The sequence below is a fragment of the Oryx dammah genome, unplaced genomic scaffold (genome assembly GCF_014754425.2).
Source record: "Oryx dammah isolate SB20612 unplaced genomic scaffold, SCBI_Odam_1.1 HiC_scaffold_29, whole genome shotgun sequence".
NCBI lineage: Eukaryota > Metazoa > Chordata > Mammalia > Artiodactyla > Bovidae > Oryx > Oryx dammah.
In genome coordinates, this window is record NW_024070213.1 from 115,760,584 (window position 1) to 115,781,930 (window position 21,347).

Genomic DNA, 21,347 nt, shown 5'->3' on the forward strand with positions numbered 1-21,347 from the left:
GCATTATCCTATTTCCAAATAACTACTCTTGTCTTAACAGACGCCTGTGTTTCAGACATAACCTCTTCTTTTTCCATCTTAGTTGTTCTCTATTTCAACCTCTAGTCCTTTGATACTTCCAAGATCAAAGCCTTGTCTTAGCCTAAGATCACACTTCGATCTCCTGGATCACTATCTCACCATCACTCTCAACTGTCTTTTGTTTCACACTCCTGGCAAAGCCCCAGCTCTGGGAGAACACCATAATTCCCCCTCTCTGCTACTATCTCAGTGCGCTGAGTGCTACTAAAAAAGGAAGACTCACAAACGTGCAGATGAGTTACTATAAATTCATGGGTTTTGTGGGCTCTCAACACTGCTGCACAGTCCTGATATTTGCTATGGCTCAATTTACTCCTGTCGGGACTGCTGCCAGCCTTCCCCACTGGCCTCAAACCTCTTAATCAACAGCCACTCCCATCATGGGCACTGTCCCTCTGACTTTGTGGAAATTACTGGGATTCTTTGGACCCAACATGAAATCAGCCAATTTTTGGTTCTCTTCGCCCCCTGCTTATGGTACCCACCCCTTTCTCTTGCTCATGGATGAGCACCCCCCACCCTCCACCCTCAGGATGCTACAGCACATTATTTCGTGAACAGTTCCTTCTATTTCCTGCATTTTCAGCTTCTTTCTCTTCCCTTCCAATGTATAAACACAGTCAAGTCTTTTCTATGACTAAAACAAACAAGCAAATCCAGATCTTTGGCTCTCCTGTCTTCCTCTACCTGCTACCCAATATTGCTCATTCCTTTAGGGCTGTTTCTTGTCTCTAATTGTAGCCCCTGCCTTCTATTCCCTTTCTAGCTCACCACACTCAGGCTTCCATCCTTGCACTCCAGTGAAACTGCTCCCACCATAGAAACAACGCCCTCCAGGTTGTCAAATCTAACGAGCATGTGACCGCCTGGACCTCTCCCCTGCACCAGACTCTCTTTCTGGAAGCTCTGTACTCTACAGCTTCCAAGGCATCGTTCTCTCAGGATTCTGTCCATACTTTCCCAGCTTCCTGCTTCATAGACTCTTTGTGGCACTGTCTTCTATTTACCCCTTCAGTGGCAGGGTTCCCTGAAGCTCTACCCTGGGCCTAGTGCTCTGCAGTCCCTACCCTTTCTTCTTGCTGACTGGTATTTACTCTCATTAGTCCTGAATGTTCATTGGAAGGACTGATGCTGAAGCTGAAACTCCAATACTTTGGCCACCTGATGCTAAGAGCTGACTCATTTGAAAAGACCCTGATGCTGGGAAAGATTGAGGGCAGGAGGAGAAGGGGACGACAGAGGATGAGATGGTTGGATGGCATCACCGACTCAGTGGACATGGGTTTGGGTGAACTCCAGGAGTTGGTGATGGACAGGGAGGCCTGGTGCACTGCAGTTCATGGGGTTGCAAAGAGTTGGACACCTTGAGTGACTGAACTGAACTGAACTTACTCTCATGCGTTTAAGTATTAATTTGATGCCCACAACCGTTCAAAGCCATATTCTTCCTCTTCATCTCTCTCCTTCAGAATCATATATCTAATTTCCTTCTGGATATTCCATTTAGCAATGGAATGCACCATGTCTAAAATGGAAATAACTATTTTCTATTCCGAACTCATTTTCCCCCTGTGGGGCCAGTTTCTAGTTAATACCACCACCATATTCCTGTCAAAAAGTCCAAATATTAGATACTATTCAAGCATTGCCATTTTCTTAATCCTCTCTGCCTATTCCTTTTTCTCTTTTCCAACTCTGCCCTTAGTACCTCAGACCCAGTCATCTGAAATTGTCTCCTAACTCCATAGGAGCCTGCTTCTAGAAGATTCCTATTTCTTATTCCTTGAGACCTACCCTCCAAATGATAACTAGAGTGAGCTTTCCAACAATGCAGAATTAGCCACCCTTCTTAAAACTTCTCAATTTCCCTCTCACCTTCCAAATGATATCCACTTTTGTAGCACACCCACCCTTTGTCACTTGGGCATATTGATTAGAATTTATCCTTCAAGACTCCAGTTGAATAGATGTCATCTCCTCCAGGAGATCTACCTCAGCTCTGAGATCAGGGTAAGTGATCTGCTCTCTGTCGTCCTATATCACCCTCACACATTTAACGACATCGTAGTGAAATGCTGTGATGTGTTGATCTTTTGCAGTTAGGCTGTATTCCTCATGATCAGTGGCCATTATTTTTATCACAGTACTTCTAATGTCTAGCCCAGTCTTTCTATGTAGAAAGCACTCAGTGAATGTTGAATTGAACCCTCTTCTATTGCATCTGTCCTATGAGTGAGCAGATGGTCTTCCCCATCTTTTAAAATCAAGTGTCTCATCAAAGGACTACAGATCTCCTAAGTGTGAGCTATGTAATCCTTCCGGTATAAAACACTTTTGGAAACAAAACCTACTTTGTGTTGTTGCCCATCTTCCATGATGATTTTTGCTCATAATTAGGGCTGTGGTTTCCCTTTTCAGTTGGTCCTCTCTGTCTTCTGTCCTAGGGATTCCTCAGAGACGCTCACCCACTGAAGGCCCCCTTCTACTCTCACAGTCCAGCACCTTTATGCTGATGTCTCTCTTCCCCTCCTCTTTCTCTCCTTCTGTCCTTCTGCCCACCCCCTCCCCATATTTTTCCTCCTCCTTCCTCTTCCCCTCTTCTTCTTCCTTCAACTTTTCCTTTTCTCCTGAAAAATATCTTTCTTATCATTTCCATGGATTCGTTGTGGGATGCATGACTACAGCAGGTACCTAGTCCATCATCTTAAAATCCAGCCATACTGTCTCTATTTGAGACCTGATACATGAACCAGTGAACAGAGAGGTCATTCCTTGTAGTGTGACTATTAAACAAAGAAGAAAAATACAACACATGATTCTTTAATCTCTGCCACACCTGAAGACAAATATTTTCTTCTTTAGCAGAACCACACAATTCCTATTTCTTCTAATGACAATCATACGAAATTTGTTTTGGGAGATCCAATAACATTTATCCTTTTGCCAGACGCCTTTGTGAACTAAGAATCCAGGCTGGAACCATTTTGGCATTTTTAAATTGATCACTTTTTAAATAGGTTTCTAGAGATAAGCCCTCCTATGAACTTCAAAGAGAAAGGTGCAGGCTTGAGTAGCATTTTATGATGGCATGAATAATGTTATGTCCAGGTACTTTTCCATATTATCGTCTTTAACTTTAGAACAATGCATCTTTGAAAAATACTTTTTACTGAATTATAACATATATGAGGAAAGGAATAAATCCTAATTGTCCAGCCCACTGAATTTTCACAATGGGAACACACCCTTGTAAACTAGCACAAATCAAGAACTAATACACTGCCACCACCTCAGAGGCTAACGTTTCCTTCCACCCACTACTCCCCCCAAAAGTAACCAATCTGCTAACTTCTAGTACTTTATATTAGTTTTCTTGATTTTATGTTTCTACAAATGGAATTACAGAGTGCATAGTATTTTTTTAAAGACTTTATGTTTTACAGCATTTTTAGGCTCACAGCAAAAGTGAAAGTATAGAGATTCCTTATATCTGTCCCTTCTGCTGACACACGCATAGCCTCCCCCATCATCAACATCCCCCACCAAAGTGGTACATTTGTTACAACTGACGGACCTATGCTAGGCCATAGTCACCCGAAGTCTGCAGCTGACATTAGGGCTCAGTCTATGGGTTTGACATGCAGCCACCATTATAATATCATGCAGAGTGTTTTCACTGCCCTAAAAATCCTGTGTGCTCTGTCTAGTCATCCCCCCATCCCCCAACAACTACAGATGTTCTTACTGTCTTCATAAGGTTTGCATTTTCCAGAATGCCAGAGTTAGAATCACGGGTATGTAGCCTTTTCAGACTGGCTTCTTTTCACTAAGTATTACAGAACATAGCTTTTTGTGTTATTTTTTTCCTAGCGTCTTTTACTCACTTATGAAATTTATTCACGTGTTGCACGTAGCAATAGTAAATTTCTTCTCAGTGCAACATAGTGTCTCATTTTATGGGTATACTACAGTTTATCTACTGAACTGATGACAAACACTTGGTTTTTCCAGTGGTCATGTATGGATGTGAGAGTTGCACTGTGAAGAAAGCTGAGCACCGAAGAATTGATGCTTTTGAACTGTGGTGTTGGAGAAGACTCTTGCGAGTCCCTTGGACTGCAAGGAGATCCAACCAGTCCATCCTAAAGGAGACCAGTCCTGAGTGTTCATTGGAAGGACTGGTGCTGAAGCTGAAACTCCAGTACTTTGGCCACCTCATGCGAAGAGCTGACTCATTGGAAAAGACTCTGATGCTGGGAGGGATTGGGGGCAGGAGGAGAAGGGGACGACAGAGGATGAGATGGCTGGATGGCATCACCGACTCTATGCACATGAGTTTGAGTGAACTCCAGGAATTGGTGATGGACAGGGAGGCCTGGCGTGCTGTGATTCATGGGGTTGCAAAGAGTCAGACATGACTGAGTGACTGAACTGAACTGGGCTCTTTTTAGCCTGTGGCTATTATGAATGATGTTGCTATAAAAATTCTTAAATATGCCTTTAGTTGAATAGATATGCAAGTGCATATCTGTTCAGTATATGTCTAGGAGTGGAATATCTGGGTCTTGGTGTATATGTATGTTCAGCTTTAATAAATCCTGCCAAATTGTTTCCTAAATTGGCTATCTTGATTCATACTCCTCCAGTAGTATATGAGAATTCCAGTTGTTTCATATCCAATTGTTTCCATTTGTTATTGCCAAAATTGGTATTATTTTGCTTTAAATCTTAGTCATTTTGGCTAAATGTATATATGATGGTATTTAATCATAGTTTTAATTATCATTTCATTCATGTTTAAGAGAGTTGAGTATCTTTTCCTGTGACTCCCGACTATCAAGATACTCTTTTTTTGTGTGAGGTACCAGAAAAATATCTTTTTTTGATGACATTCAAACTAAAAACTCACTTATTGTAACAAGTGAGACTATGCATTGATGTGTAAGAAAAAAGCGAATCATCTCCTTACTCCTCTTCTAACAGTAACATTCTTCTGAGGCCTCAAAGTCATTCTCGGAGATAGTTGATGGTGTAATACTTAGGAGCATCTATTTCGGAGCTATTCTGCCTTAGTCCTGGCTTTGCTGTTTTTGAACTTAGTAACCCTGAGCAAGTTATCTAATATCTCTGTGCCTCAGTTACCTAATCTGTGAAATAATCTGGACCTAATAAAAGTATCTGCTTTATGGAATTTCTGTGAGAAATCATTGAGCTAATATGTGTGAAGTACTTAGAACAATATCTGACATGTTACAAGCACTATATATTTGCTATCATTATTATTATAACATAGAATCCCTTTTATGTTTTTACAAATGAAAACTCTTACCTGTCCAGATGTATTGAGTTGAGAAATGCTAGCTAATTGGTATTTATGATTATCTTGAAAAAAATCTCTTTAAAGTTACTGTTTAGAGACAGTAAGCTTACGTTCTACTGGTCCCTTTGCTTTATTAGCATTAATTCTTAATAGAAGCTTTGAAAAGATGGAGCCTCAGAGCTCTGTCAATAATAAGAGAAGAGATACAGTTTTTTGGGTGGATCACTTACTTAAAAACCTCATGAACTCAGAACATGCCTCCAAATAGAGAACTAAATAAACGCGGAACAAAATAAAAACAAATGAACAAGGAAAAAATTACCAACAGCAAATAAAACCTTTTTAACAGTCAGAATCAGAAGCCCACAAAGCCAGTGAATGTTTATATACTTTTTTCAAAGGAAAAGGTACCAATGAGAAAGAAAATACTCTTTATTTGGACAATCTTGGTTTTTGTTTGTTGGTTTGATTTGGTTTTGAAATCCATAGTAGCAAACTACCTGGGGGAAGAAGACTCTATGAGGCTGGCAATGATATGGAAAAGCAGATTTAAGAGCTAAAATTATGTCATCATCATCAATCGCATTGATCTTTGTTCATTTAATGTAATAGTTCTAGATATTCCAAAAGCTTTCAACCAATTTGGAACCAAATTTTCCCCTTAAGTTAGTGAAGAGCTTTATATGTTCTAAAGGAGGGTACAAAATCAACAGAAAAGTTTAAGAATCGAGGAATACACTAAAGTTCTATCTCTCTACTTCTCTCTATTCTCTGTGAACAATTCTAGCCTTGAACTTGCACCTGGGCCACAGATGTTTGTTTCTAACAGGTTTATATTTGAACTTCTCCATGTGGTTAATTGGTCAGTCACCTAAAACTCAACGTATTGGCTCCTTGTTTGCTCTCTTTTTCCCAAACTAGCTTTTCCCATTGTATTTTCTTACCTTTAGCTTTCCTAAGCTAACACTGGCAGTAAGCGGCAGAGCTGGGGTCTGAACCTGGTCCACCTCACTTCAAAGCGTGTGGGATCAGCCCTGTGCAGCTACACCGGGCACTAGAATCCAAGTTCCAGCTTCTGTTCTTGGCTGTCCCAGCTTGAGTCTCTGTGGTTCAGTCCTGACCCCCTGGATTGGGTTTGTGTGCGGTGTAGGGGCTTCCCAGGTCGCAGAGGGGTAAAGGGTCTGCCTGCCCATGCAAGACATGCACGAGACTCGGGTTCAATCCTGAGCCAGGAAGGTCCCTTGGAGGAGGAAATGGCAACCCACTGCAGTATTTTTGCCGGGAAAATTCCATGGACAGAGCAGGCTCGCAGGCTACAGTCCTTGGGTTGCAGAGTCCCTCTAAACCCTTCACACTGTCTATATTCCAGTCACACCAGGTTGCCTTTTATTCTCCCAAGATGTCCTGAAGTTTTGCTCTCTAGATTGACACAAGATATATCTCCAGTGAACTTTCTGGTCAAGGGAAAGGGTTTGGAGGAAACCTGTCCCGTGATTTCCTATGCCCAGGCTTTGCAGTAGTCATGAAGACCAAAGAAAGTGTAAGTCAAGTGCTGGGCACAAGGCCCTGTGCACAGGAACCTGCCATCACCCCCTCCTAGCCACGCCAGCCCAGCGGTATCCTCCCCATCTTTCGTTCCTAAGAGCTCCTCCTCTCCCTGCTTCTACTCCCAGCCCCGCTGTAGACACTCCACACGGTGGCAAAATGGAACTTTTCAAACCAGAAGTAGAGAATTCCCTGGGACAGCCTGAAGTTCCCCAGCGCACTCCAGTTTGCTTGTAGGTTAAATCCAAACCCCTTGGCCTGGCTGAAAGGCCCCTGCTGGCCTGGCCCCTGCCTCCCCTTCCTGACTCACCTCATTCATGCACTTAGCTTATGCCTGTCATGGGGCGGCTCCTCCTAGACCCCAAGTACCTCCCCCTACACAGGTCTTTTCCGTGTGTTCAGGCCCATGACACTCATCTGCACCTCACCCTCCCTTCCAAAGGCTGCTCCTCTTCATTTTGAAGCATCACTTCAGATAAACCTTCTTGACCTTCCAATCTAGAATAGGTCCTTTCCTGTTTCTGCTTGTTCTTTTCCTACCTCCTTCTTCTCCCCTCCCTCCAGAACCACTGGCGCCGCTGGCCACCTCCCACCACAATTCTTTTCACTGAAGAATAGTTGGTGGTCAGGCCTTCATTTATTTTCCTGCCCTCCTTTCCTGAATGCCATGGGGGCAGGGGGCTGCTAAATCTCCAGCTTTTTGCATTTGTTTTTCTGGGGGATGGTCTTGATCCCTGTCTCCTGTACAATGTCACGAACCTCCATCCATAGTTCATCAGGCATTCTGTCTATCAGATCTAGTGCCTTAAATCTATTTCCCACTTCCACTGGATAATCGTAAGGGATTTGATTTAGGCATACCTAATGGTCTAATTGTTTCCCCTACTTTCTTCAGTTGACTGAATTTGGCATACATTCTACTAGTTTGCTACTGAATAGTATGTGAGCCTGCATAGACACACCCTTCTCTCTAAATTGAAGGCTTTCTCCCATTAAATGAAACAGTCTTTACTGTTCTTACCTCAGCTATATGAAGAATGAGAATGCAATGTTTATAAAATGTATTCTGAGATCCTTTGAAGTGCCTACCATATACTTAATCAACTCCTGTCATTTTTGCAATGCTTTAAAGCATTTAAAACTCATGACAAAGTAGTAAAGACAGAAATGTAATTCTCCAAAAAGCCAGAATGCTGCAAGGTTTGAACTGAATTAAATTACCCAAGACTTTGATTTAAACATTCCTTTTCTTTAAATCAAAATAATCCTATACACTGGCTTGCATTTGAAAGATGAGAGACAAAAATTTCTCCATGTGATAGTGGCACTTTTCAGTTATGCTTTGGGAATAATTTCTTAGTCTTCATTTCAATCAGAGGCTGATACACCAACTCTAAAGAGAAACTATTCAATTTCAGATAAACTTTTTCCATTCAGTTTAAGCAAGATTCCAGTAGAGGGAGCAAAGTCAACAATTAGAGAAGAGAGACTTAAAACTCAGATATTCATTCAACAGGGAAAAGACCAAGGACTGAATTAACCTGAGAAATACATAAGACCTAATTTTACCTACCAATAACTTGGCTTATCCATTTACTTTCTAATGTATTGCTGTCATAAAAGCAATTGTCTGCCTTTCCTTAACAACTGCTATGGAACATTCGTTGATATGCTTCCAAGCTTCTCAAGAGCCAATAAGTCACTGATGAACTTTTAAAAACAACCAAAGTTGTAATCATTCATTGTTATTGGTTAATAAGTTGCAAAGCTTGAGAAAATGTAAAAATAAGTGTAACAGAGTCTTTTAGATCAAGTCTGACTACATATACAATCAGAAATTCCAAATGTCAGTGTAAGCCCTATCAAATGTACAATTATGAACTGAAAAAATGGAAGAGAAAAGAATGGGGAAATCCTGCAAAGGTAAAATCCATGCTTGTATCTTTTCATCTTGTGAAGGGAACTGAGTCAGATACGGGAACACAATGAGCGCATACTGGTGATGAAGCTGGAAGAGCAACGCAGGTAAGAAAGCGCACCAACGGCGAGGGAACCCATTCGCAAACCTGACTCCAATCGAGATGGAAGTAGAGCGCTGATGCTCGCGGAGGCTTGCTGTCAGCTGTCACACTGCCAGCGTCGGCTGCCCTGGAGTGGGGGCATCCACAGCCTACGTGCCTGTGCATGGCAGGCTTACTTACAGGTCCCTGGCAGTTCATTGTCATGACGGGAGGCCGTTATTAAAAAGCAAAATCCTCAGCACCACTTGTGGAATCAATGATCAGTAACACAAGAAGGATTTTATGAATTAATACAATCGTGTGTAGTTTTAAATGTGTGCTCACGAATATGAAACTTTTTATTCTTATTTTTACATTAAATTTAAATTACATTTAAATATTATTTTAAATCAAAATGATTACACACACATATATGTTTATGCCTGTATACATACACACACACACACACACACATATAAAACAACTACAAGCCTTATAAAGAAAAAAACAAATACAAACACAAAACCTAAGCCCGCAGGCCCCTATTGCCCTTTCTGTTCCCGAGTCTCACTTCTCAGAAGCAACCATCTGCACCTCAGAGTCTCGAGTCTCTCAAGATCACTCTCTTCAAAGTCCAATTTTCCAGTCTTCTACCAGAGTTACTCCTTGAGGCAGGAGTTTGCATGGTGATGTTGTGGTTGTCTGACTGTCTGAGCTAAGACGCTGAACAGCTTATTATTAAAAATTTCAGTGAATCTCCCTATTTTCAATAAATTTTGACATTAAAAGGAACCCTCTTCCAGGGACTTGCCTGCTGGTCCAGTGGTTAAAAACCCACCTGCCCATACAGGGGACACAGGTTCACTCCCTCGCCCAGGAAGATGGCCCCTGCTGTGGAGCGAATAAGGGCGAGCTGCACCTACCGAGTCCACACGCTGCAACTGCGGAAGCTGTGCGCCTGAGTCTGTGCTCTGCAACCAGAGAAGCGGCGCTTTGAAGAGCCCCTGCACCACAAGCCGGGAACAGCTCTGGCTCACAGCAGTAAAGAGCCAGCGCAGCCAAAAACACAAAAAAACCAAAAAACTTTTCTAGGAGTTTACACAAGAATTGACTTGCTTCTTGACTTAGTCCATGCCATTTCTCTGCTAACTCACTTCACACATTTGTTAACACATCCTTCCCATTATGATTTTCTCTCCTGTTCTCTTTATTTTTGTAGGTTTATGCTTTTAAAATTACTTTTCTGCCACTTGAAATAAACATGGATTTAATCTGCTTTGTGTTTTTGATTTTTTTTTCCCCTTAAGCTGAAGCCACATACCAATTATTCAAATATCACTTTTTTCAGGTATAATATTTCACTCTTATAATCCATTAACAGCCTGATTTTAAAAATAGTCATGATATATTATTTTCATGACTTTTCTCCTAGTCATACGGAGGAACTTTGGTCCCCTAATTTTCTTAACGGATATTCTTCCCAAATCATTCTAGAAGTTCCAGCCTTGGCTGGGATGACTCATCTGCATGCCAGGAACTAGTTCTTTTGACCATAGTGTGGTATCTACTGCTTGCCCCTTCTTCTGCCCTGGCTTGCCATGGTGATATGTGAAAATGCTATCAGTGATCACTCAACTGTGCCCCAGATGCTCAACCCAAGTATTTTCCACTTGAGACTAAGAAGTATCTCGGGCTCTGTTGGTATCACCGGCCCATACCACCACCACTGGCAGTGCCACTGCTCTTGACCCAAACTTTTGCAGGTGGGCACAGTTCCTTTTACATTCATCCTTCAAGGGTCTTGGGTCCTCCCTGTAATAAGCGCTTCCTCAATTATGCCTGAATCCCAGAGTAGAGACAGCTTGGGTGCAAGTTAAGTAACTTACCCAGAGTGATCTTACTTACAAGTCTGTATGCCTCCAAAACACAAGTCTTTTATTTGTACATGTCCATAAAGCTGTCAACACATTTTCAGTTAGTCGGGAGGGCTTCTTGAGGAAGATGAGATTTCAGTAGCTTTTTTTTAGTGTCAAAAGAAAGATAGTAAGGTAAGGTGGGCATTCAGAGGGGATGGCTGGAGTGCCAACAGGCAGGTTTGTGTATCTCCATTGTATAGGATCTGATTTGGGTGGCTGAACAGTGTTCTGTTCTTCTCTGATTAATAAGTGAGCCCCATCTGACCATCTACTCAAAGAGAACAACCTTCCTACACAGAGCAATCTTATGTTTTAATCGTTGACACATTGGTGATTTTTCTATCCTATTAGCTCTTCCAAGCTAACTCTCAAGGTCCCAATGTAGGAGTAAAATGATCAAGGAGGATGTGAGATGTACAGAATAAAAGCTTTTGTTTTAAAGTAAAATTAAAATGTTAAAAGCTTCATAGGCCTATGAATCTAACATAAACCTCCCCATAAAATCTCTCCCAGACCTTAGCTGGTTGGGAATTAATCTCTTCTTTCACCAAACTCTCTAAGAACTTTCTTGTTACTTACATTAAACAGTTGCTGCTGCTGCTGCTGCTAAGTCGCTTCAGTTGTGTCCGACTCTGTGTGACCCCATGGCCTGTAGCCCACCAGGCTCCTCCATCCATGGGATTTTCCAGGCCAATGACATTAAACAATTAATCATGGTTTTATTATCACAGGTCTCAGAGGCATCCAATGTTTAAGCTGAGTCTTAGGGAGATGTGTTGGCTGAGATGAAGGGAGGGGTGAAGAACTTTCTAGGCGAGGACAGCATGCACAAAAGCATGGGCATAAGAGAACAGGCTGCTCTCCAGAAACTACAAATAGGCTGGCATAGTTGAGTGGAGTGCTTGCGTTGCAACATGACCCAACACAAGACCTATAAAGCTTCAAGGGCCAGGACCAGACCAAGCTGGCCTCATATGTCTTGTTGAGAGGCTCAGAGTATCCTGGAGGCTCTGAGAGCCACTGCAGGATTTTAAGCAGAGAAATGACATCATCTTTGGATTTAGTAATTCTCTTGGGTGGTATTTCTTTTTCCTTTATTTAAAGACTTTTAAAGGGAGTGATGTTTTGTTTTTGGAGATCGTGTAGTATATTTTAGTTTATTTTCACTATTTCTTGATAGTGCACATTATTGTGTTATTTTTTGGTGCATATTCCATATTAATTTCAAATTAGACACACTGACAAGCTTCATTAGAACAATTCTTCACACGTTCTTGCTTTTGTGGCCAAGCAATCTTCCTAGATGTATTTTTAAAAAGCCTTACATGTCTCCTAGCTTTAGACAGGCTGTAAGAATCTTCCTGAACTTACGTGCAATTCCAATTAGTCATAGATTAAAACATTAATGTGGACAGATTAAAGCAGAAGCCCTCATGCTTTATTTCCTAATATCACTTGTCTTTGCTTTGAAAATCACACCAATGGAATCTTCTGCATCTGTACACCCCAAATGCAATTTAATCTCCCTTGGCCAACATTAAAGCTTTAAAGTAACTCTATGCGATGATGTATTTTCCTCCTTTTCCAAAGTCAAGCCTTATATAATTCACTTTTTATCAGCCTCATTCTTTAGATGCTCAGTTGCCACTTTGTTTCTAGTTTTAACATCATCTAAAAGGAAACCTGAAAGTTTAAAGTTAAGTAAATTGATTTTTCCACAGACTGTCATGTGGAACTCAACATAGGCAAGGACAGAATCTAGAGTGCATTAACCTATGTTGCTTTGTAGTATTTTTATTAATCCACTGTTGCAAAAGATCTTGGAAGTAAACCACTCATTTACAATTCTTAAATGAAAAATGAGCAATTTCTCCCCAGTTCGGATCCATTTTAGAATACATATTCTATTTAGATATGGGTTTCCCACATAAACTGAATCTCATCCTTTAAATTGCCTAACTTCTACAATGTTGAAATTTCAGATATAAATCTTAAATTTAAAGAAATTCTATAAAGCATTCTTAAGAAGAATTAAATTTTCTCTTGATATTCTTGGTTGCCATCATACTGTCAGTCGTTGTGCTGGAATATCTTTCGACTACTGAGTGATGTCTGTAGGATTCCTTGTCTGGACACCAAATGATAGAAGATAGATTTGCTTTATTTGCTGGATCTAATAGTTTTTTTAAAGTTTGTGTGTGGGGGTGGGGGTTGCATTTTAAAGTCTTCCTTGAATTTGTTACGATATTGCTTCTGTTTTATGTTTTCGCTTTTTGGCCCTGAGGCATGTGGGAATTTAGCTTACCAACCAGGGTTTAACCTGCATTGGAAGGAAAAGTCTTATGCAGTGGACTGCCAGGGAAGTCCCTGGGGGTCTAATTTGGGAGTCTACTTGCTGATATTGATTGGACTATCAGTTGATAAATCTTGCAGTTACCAGTGAAAAACAAAAGACGTCTTGGTGCTTAACTTTTATGTAATTGCCATTTATATTTAACATGCATTCAGAAGCTAAATAATCGAGCTTATCAAGTTTATATGTAAAAACAACAAAAGATATGAAAGAGAGTCAAAGGCTCCTTTTTAAAAGAGGCTTTAGTGCATGGGATATGTACAGTAATATCTGACACTCAAGAGTCACATTACATTTCTTAGCTCTGTTAAAAGTGGCTGAAGCTGGGCCTTATTCATCAGGTTGGTATGACGCTGACTCTTGGAGATGAACACAAAGTGCATCACTTCAAGGTCTGAAGTTACATGACTATTTTATAATTACTTTGTTTCACACAATAACACCAGTAATTTTAAAAACTGAGTAACTATACTTTGAAAGTCAAGTGTGACTTCCATTATCATCCCCGATTTACTCTTCTTTTAAAATCAAATCTTAAAAACAGTTTAAAATGAATTTTAAATGTTTCTTAAAATAAAAAACAGTGTAAATTAGAGGAAAACTTATTGACTTTTCAGTCTCTTTCTAAAAACTCAGCTTGTCGCATTAATTCATTCAAAGTTCATTCATATATCAATCAACAAATTGATAATGAACATTTTAAAAAGCATTGAATAAATGTTAATTTATAAATACTTTAGTATAATTTCTCCCTAAGTCATAATTCATTCACTCATACATTCATTTATTGACTCAACCAACATTTATTGAAAACCTTTTATATACCAGGACCATGAAAAGTGTGGGAATGCATTAAGACATCAGTTCAGTTCAGTTCAGTAGCTCAGTTGTGTCCGACTCTGTGACCCCATGAATCGCAGCACGCCAGGCCTTCCTGTCCATCACCAACTCCCAGAGTTCACTCAGACTCACATCCATCGAGTCAGTGATGCCATCCAGCCATCTCATCCTCAGTCGTCCCCCAATCCCTCCCAGCATCACCATCTTTTCCAATGAGTCAACCCTTTGCATGAGGTGGCCAAAGTACTGGAGCTTCAGCTTTAGCATCATTCTTTCCAAAGAAATACCAGGGCTGATCTCCTTCAGAATGGACTGGCTGGATCTCCTTGCAGTCCAAGGGACTCTCAAGAGTCTTCTCCAACACCACAGTTCAAAAGCATCAATTCTTCAGCGCTCAGGTTTCTTCAAAGTCCAACTCTCACATCCATACATGACCATTGGAAAAACCATAGCCTTGACTAGACAGACCTTAGTCGGCAAAGTAATGTCTCTGCTTTTGAATATGCTATCTAGGTTGGTCATAACTTTCCTTCCAAGGAGTAAGCGTCTTTCATGGCTGCAGTCACCATCTGCAGTGATTTTGGAGCCCCAAAAAATAAAGTCTGACACTGTTTCCACTGTTTCCCCATCTATTTCCCATGAAGTGATGGGACCAGATGCCATGATCTTCGTTTTCTGAATGTTGAGCTTTAAGCCGACTTTTTCACTCTCTACTTTCACTTTCATCAAGAGGCTTTTTAGTTCCTCTTCACTTTCTGCCGTAAGGGTGGTGTCATCTGCATATCTGAGGTTATTGATATTTCTCCCAGCAATCTTGATTCCAGCTTGTGCTTCTTCCAGCCCAGCGTTTCTCTGATGTACTCTGCATAGAAGTTAAATAAGCAGGGTGACAATATACAGCCTTGACGTACCCCTTTTCCTATTTGGAACCAGTCTGTTGTTCCATGTCCAGTTCTAACTGTTGCTTGCTGACCTGCATACAGGTTTCTCAAGAGGCAGGTCAGGTGATCTGGTATTCCCATCTCTTTCAGAATTTTCCACAGTTTATTGTGATCCACACAGTCAAAGGCTATGGCATAGTCAAAACACTGACAGAGACACTGTTAAAATCTTTCTGCCTAGATTGTTAATCTCTTTGAAAGCAGAGATTTAGTGAGAAAACGAAAATGTGATTATGTTCAGGTATGAATTATTTATTATATAGTATATTTCATCTGAAGTCTCGACCAATGGATTCACTGAATACTGAACAAGAGAGGGAATTTGACCTGAAGTCATAAAGTTTGCACCCAGACGTTCCAACTGAATTCTGCTATCCACTTAGGGTTAGTTTTGCATCATCCTTTTTGATCATAGGATGAGCTTCATACACATCCATGCTGCGGTATGCATATGCCATGAGTAACACATTTTTTGCTACTGACTACGATGATTGAAATCAGATGTTATAAGCACTGGTTTAGCCAGTATTCTTAATAGTGTCATAATGCTGGTGTTGAGAGACAAGCATCTCGCCTGTGTGGTACAGACCCCCCAGGCCTACCTTTCTCAGGTTATATTTGTTTAGCAGCATTCTTGAGACAAAAGCTCTGCCTATTTCCATTTCAAAAGAATATTTCATATTGTAAAATCTCAGACAAAACAGGAAGGCTTGTTGTGGCAGTTTGATGTGGGAGATGTGTTTAAAAAAGGAAAGCATTGTGGAACCCGTCATATCCATTCAGGCAGTTCTGTCTGTAGACAGTTACCCTACTTGTGATGTATATATATGTGGGCACACTTGTACATGGGAGAGCCTGGTGACCTGGGGGTCAGATGCCTTCCACTCTGCTCCTTACAAGCAAGTTACCCTCAGCCATAAAAAAGAATGAAATAATGTCACTGCAGCAAAATGGAAGGACCTAGAGATGGTCATACTGAGTGAAGTAAGTCAGACAGAGAAAGATAAATATCATATGGTATCACTTATATATGGAATCTAAAAAAAAAGGTGCAAATGAATTTGTCTACAAAACGGAAATAGACTTGTAGCTGTAGAAAACAAAGGCTGTAGCCCACCAGGCTCCTCTGTCTATGGGATTTTCCAGGCAAGAGTACTGGAGTGGGTTGCCATTCCCATCTCCAGGGGACCTTCCCAACCCAGGGATTGAACCCAGGTCTCCCGCAGTGTGCAGGCAGACGCTTTACCATCTGAGCCACCAGGGAAGTAATCCACAGTATAGGGGTTATCAAATGGCAACTTCCTAACCACTCAGAAAAAATCTAAATAAAAAATAATTCAGTGAAATGCCAGCAGCAAAGACATTTCGTTGGTCTTCAACTATGAACTCCTGAAAGGCAGTAATTGCACCTGTTCTGGGCTCCTTCCCATGGCACAATGTCTAGCACACTCTTAGAACTCAATAGGATGAGATAATTTTTTATCCAGCACTACACCTGGGAAGACTGGCAGGCTGCCACCAACTAAATGGCTGGTGTACTCGAGTGATGCCTGTGCCTTTATGTAGAAGTAGGAAGTCATGAATTACAGCACCTAGACAGACTGCTATGAGGATTACCAGTTGAATAGAACCATTTTTTTGTTTGTATTTTTTAATGAAGACAAAATATACTGGTATAATCCTTTATGAATCAAGGGGACAGAACTGAAGGAGCAAAGAGGATTAGAAATTTATGTTACTTCTGTATCATCAACTCTGAAAGGGCTTAACATTCCTTCATTTCATTCTAGCAATGTTTTTCTTTTATTAAATGGAGTTTTAAAAATTGCAGGTGTTCTTACTAAGCTTGCAGTAATTCTTCTTGCTTGGTGAAATCTTAGGTGGTGTGGAATTGAGGGTATCATGCAGCGAAAAATCATTTTGTGTTGACACGTTTAAACGGAAAGACAATGAAGAAATGGAAAGTAAGTGTAGCAGATTAAGCTTTTAAATCATTTGTTTGGTTTGGGGGATAAAAATGAAGTAATACAAAGGATGTTGTGCATCTATGATTCTTCATGATGATACTATTTTTGCATTTGGGTTACCTGCCAAAAAAAAAAAGAAGTAGATTCTACATGTGATTAACAGTTTCCTCTGTCTGCCCTGGCCTTTTATGGGTTGTAGCTAAGGAAGATCTGGGAAATTATAAGGAATTGAAAAGTTAAAAGGCTTTCTTGGTTATCTAAGGTCTGGTTGTCATTTTCAGATTTTCCAAATTTAAGCTGTAACTAAGGTTCTTTGGGGAGCTATTATTTAGTGAAGCTGGCAATATTTCCTCCTTGGAAATACAACTAATTTTAACATTGCAGTGAATCTTGAGTGATAATGAGAGTTACCAAAATAGTTATTTGAGGCAGGGTCTGAATACTTGGAGGATGAGGAAAGCATAAAGAAAAATAATGTAGACCAGATTTTTTTTTTTTTTAGCAAAAATAGTCACCATTTATGATGTGCCAGACTGCCCCAATGTTATCTTATTTACTCCTGATATTAAACCAGGGAGCTTTGCTGTTTCTGTTCCAAAAGTAAATGAATAAAAATAGTTAAAGAATTTTCTGAAGTCACAAGCCTAATAAATAGTGGAGAGAGAAATTGAAAATAGGTCTGTCTGATTCCAAAGCCTATGCTTTCCCCAGGACTTCAAGAAGAATTTTCAGATATGAATTTTGTCTTAATGATATCAGCTGTGATGACAATCTTCAGTTGCTTTCAGAAGGCTGAAGTTTTAGTTAACAAAAAAAGTACTGTAAAAGGTGGTAAAGGTAACTATATGTGAGAGAGGATATTTCAAGATTTAACTGGTGTGGCAGTGCCTTTGGAGTGAATTTGCCTGAAGAAGTGGTGGCACAATAAATACCAGGGGCCTCAGTACAAAAGATACTGTACATTTCCCATTTGCCATCAGTTTCAACATCTGCATCAGGAATGGTTGGTTGTCATCTCAACTGTGGCTCTGATTATCATGATATTTCCTGGGTTGTGGAACAACCAGTGGTTGTGTTTGTTTGACAGTTAATGGTGCTGTTTCTTAAGTAGAGTGTTATCTACAAGTGAGGTCAGTATAATAAGTAACATCAAAAAATATTTGGAATGATGATAGAAATCAAAGCTGATATTTTCCACTGGACCTGAAAAAATAGAATAATTGACACCAGTTTGGCAGGTTACATGAAAATGATGGGCGCATAAATTTTAGTTGCCATACTTCTGAATACTTGTGCCTATAAACTATTCTGTTCACATCATTTTCATTACAATTCTGTAAGTTCTAGAGATGAACTTCAAGTGAAATCCCTAATTAGGTGTACTTTGCATGCTAAGTTGCTGCAGTTGTATCTGACTCTTTGCAACCTTATGGACTCTATCTAGCCTGCCACGCTCCTCTGTCCATGAGATTTCCTGGGCAAGAATACAGGAGTGCGTTGCCACCATGCCTCTCGGGGATCTTCCCGACCCAGGGATCGAACCTGCATCTCTTTCATCTTCTGCATTGGCAGAAGGGTTCTTTAACACTTGCACCACCTGGGGAGCCCCAGGTGTACTTTAACCTCATAAAAATCCAATGAAGTATTTTGTTCAAACGTGTATATCACCACTGCATCCAACGATCTCACAGAGCCTTATCTGAATTCTTATTAATTCTCACTGTATTTCCTTAAAATTGAGATACTTTTTAAAATATTATATAAACCAAGGAACATTATGTAATAGTAATGTGTGATAAGCAGATTATTTTTCACTAGGTGTTATTCATTTTTAAAAATGATAATCAAATATTGTTTATGCTTTAGCCTTCATTTATTTTGTTTCTATGTTTGCTCGCCAGAAGCTGTGCTGTAAATGATGAACTGATCAGTGAGGCAGTACCCAAGACAGGTACACACAATGTGAGCAAGATCACCGGTGCACATGGAGAAAGAGTTGTCTGTTTTAAATAGTAACAGTTGTAAAGTTGTCAATCTAAGGCTTTTATTTGAACTGATTGCACTAGATAAAAAATAACAAGCTGTGACAAATAGAAAGGCATGATTTCAGTATTCACTAAAGAATGTCTCTACTCAAAGCTTTGTGGCAAAAAGTGTCTTATTTGGGGCACAATTGCAGAGTTGAAATAACAGCACATGAATACCCTGGAGAAATGACTATGTACCCAAGGTGAATGCTGAAGCCTCCTGTCTTGAATGAGCCTTTTAATCAAGGCATTATGTAGGCTCTGAAAAAGTTTTCAGTGCTCCTACTTAAAGATTAATGGGAAAAACCGAAACTGAGTTGGCCTATTTGCAGAAACAATTTTAAAGATTTACTGATGGTTGACAAATGCCATTTAAGCCTTCAAAGTCAGCCATATGCTTTTGGAAAGGATTTAAAGGAAATCCTCCCGGTATAGGAGGATCTCTTTGGTAGGCTCTGGTTTTTAGGTGTGTGGATGTGTTGAGTTTTCTCTTTCCTGCCTTTTTCCCCCTACATCTTTGCTGAATTGCTACAACATATGGCCCAGAAAAAGAAGACAGTAAGCCTTCTGCTAACATATTCCTGTGTCAGTAAGTACCTATATTTCTTGTGTCAGTGAGAATTAGACAAACTCTTACTAGGGAACTGTGCACATAGCGTATCTTTCTCAGTTACCTTTTTATTAATATAGGGCTGTGCATAGCACCCTAGTAGTGACAGTTTAATGCAACATTGTCCGTGTACACAATTAAAGGTTTCGAAAGATGTTTAGATTTTTTTTTTGTATTTATGTTAATACATAGATTGTCTTAGACTTCTGAAATGTCACAGACACATACATGTTATCAATCAGACTTCCATGAAGAGGCTTATCATTGTTTTTCGATATTCATTCTTCTATGCATCTTGCCATTGTATTCAGCCTAAAGAGTTACACATTTCCAAAAAGATTATATTCAAAATGTTTCCCTAACAAGGTAAAAATTTGCATACAGTTTAAAATACTGCCCAGTCACAGTGTGGATGAGCAGTGGCCCTGTGGTGCCCTTGGTTGCCCTTCTTGAGCTCACCGCACTGAGATCTGCGGGCGGCCGCACAGTCCTCCGATCTTGCTCAGGGATCCCCCGCGATCCGGGTGAGCTGCTCTGTGCTGGCCGCCGCCAGGCGGGCTCCGTGGCCCAGTCCGGCCCTGGGCACCCAAGGGTTAGAGGCAGCATTCTCTGGCCTTGTCTGCCCATGTCCCCGGGTCGCTGACAGTGATCTGACAGAAAGCAACACTGACACAAAGAAATCGAAAGGGAAGGAGATGGGATGAGATCAAAGCAGAGAAACTGAGAAAACCCAGTGAAGTGGAAGCTGGAAGGCTAAACATACGAAGGCTCCCCTCAGTGGGCACGCCCGCCTCCCCAGCCCAGTAAGAAATGCTCCCAGCTAACTGCCTCGGTAACAGTTAGAGGCCCAGGGCCCTGAAGAACACTACCGCACAATTGCACTCATCTCACATGCTAGTAAAGTAATGCTCAAAGTTCTCCAAGCCAGGCTTCAGCAATACATGAACCAGGAACTTTCAGATGTTCAAGCTGGTTTTAGAAAAGGCAGGGGAACCAGAGGTCAAATTGCCAACATCTGCTGGATCATCAAAAAAGCAAGAGAGTTCCAGAAAAACATCTATTTCTGCTTTACTGACTATGCCAAAGCCTTTGACTGTGTGGATCACAATAAACTGTGTTAAATTCTGAAAGAGATGGGAATACCAGACCACCTGACCTGCCTCTTGAGAAACCTGTATGCAGGTCAGCAAGCAACAGTTAGAACTGGACATGGAACAACAGACTAGTTCCAAATAGGAAAAGGAGTACGTCAAGGCTGTGTATTGTCACCCTACTTATTTAACTTCTATGCAGAGTACATCATGAGAAATGCTGGGCTGGAGGAAGCACAAGCTGGAATTAAGATTGCTGGAAGAAATATCAATAACCTCAGATATGCAGATGACAGCACCCTTATGGCAGAAAGTGAAGAGGAGCTAAAAAGCCTCTTGATGAAAGTGAAAGAGGAGAGTGAAAAAGATGGCTTAAAGCTCAACATTCAGAAAACTAAGATCATGGCATCCAGTCCCATCACTTCATGGGAAATAGATGGGGAAACAGTGTTAGACTTTATTTTTGGGGGCTCCAAAATCACTGCAGATGGTGACTGCAGCCATGAAATTAAAAGACACTTACTCCATGAAAGAAAAGTTATGACCAACATAGACAGCATATTAAAAAACAGAGACATTACTTTGTCAACAAAAGTCCGTCTAGTCAAGGCTATGGTTTTTCCAGTGGTCATGTATGGATGTGAGAGCCGGACTAT

The 21,347-nt window shown here is 40.6% G+C and overlaps 1 protein-coding gene across 1 annotated transcript in view; it reads right to left on the bottom strand.

The window, feature by feature from the left end:
• Positions 1 to 20,227, bottom strand: part of LGR5 (leucine rich repeat containing G protein-coupled receptor 5) — a 99,886-nt gene extending 79,659 nt beyond the window's left edge. Inside the window, exons 1-2 of the mRNA XM_040233984.1 lie at positions 20,060 to 20,227; positions 9,870 to 9,974 (exon numbers count right to left, since the gene is read on the bottom strand). Of these exons, the coding sequence (XP_040089918.1) occupies positions 9,870 to 9,974; positions 20,060 to 20,227 (273 nt within the window). The remainder of the gene's footprint in view (positions 1 to 9,869; positions 9,975 to 20,059) is intronic.
• Between the last annotated feature and the right edge of the window lie 1,120 nt (positions 20,228 to 21,347).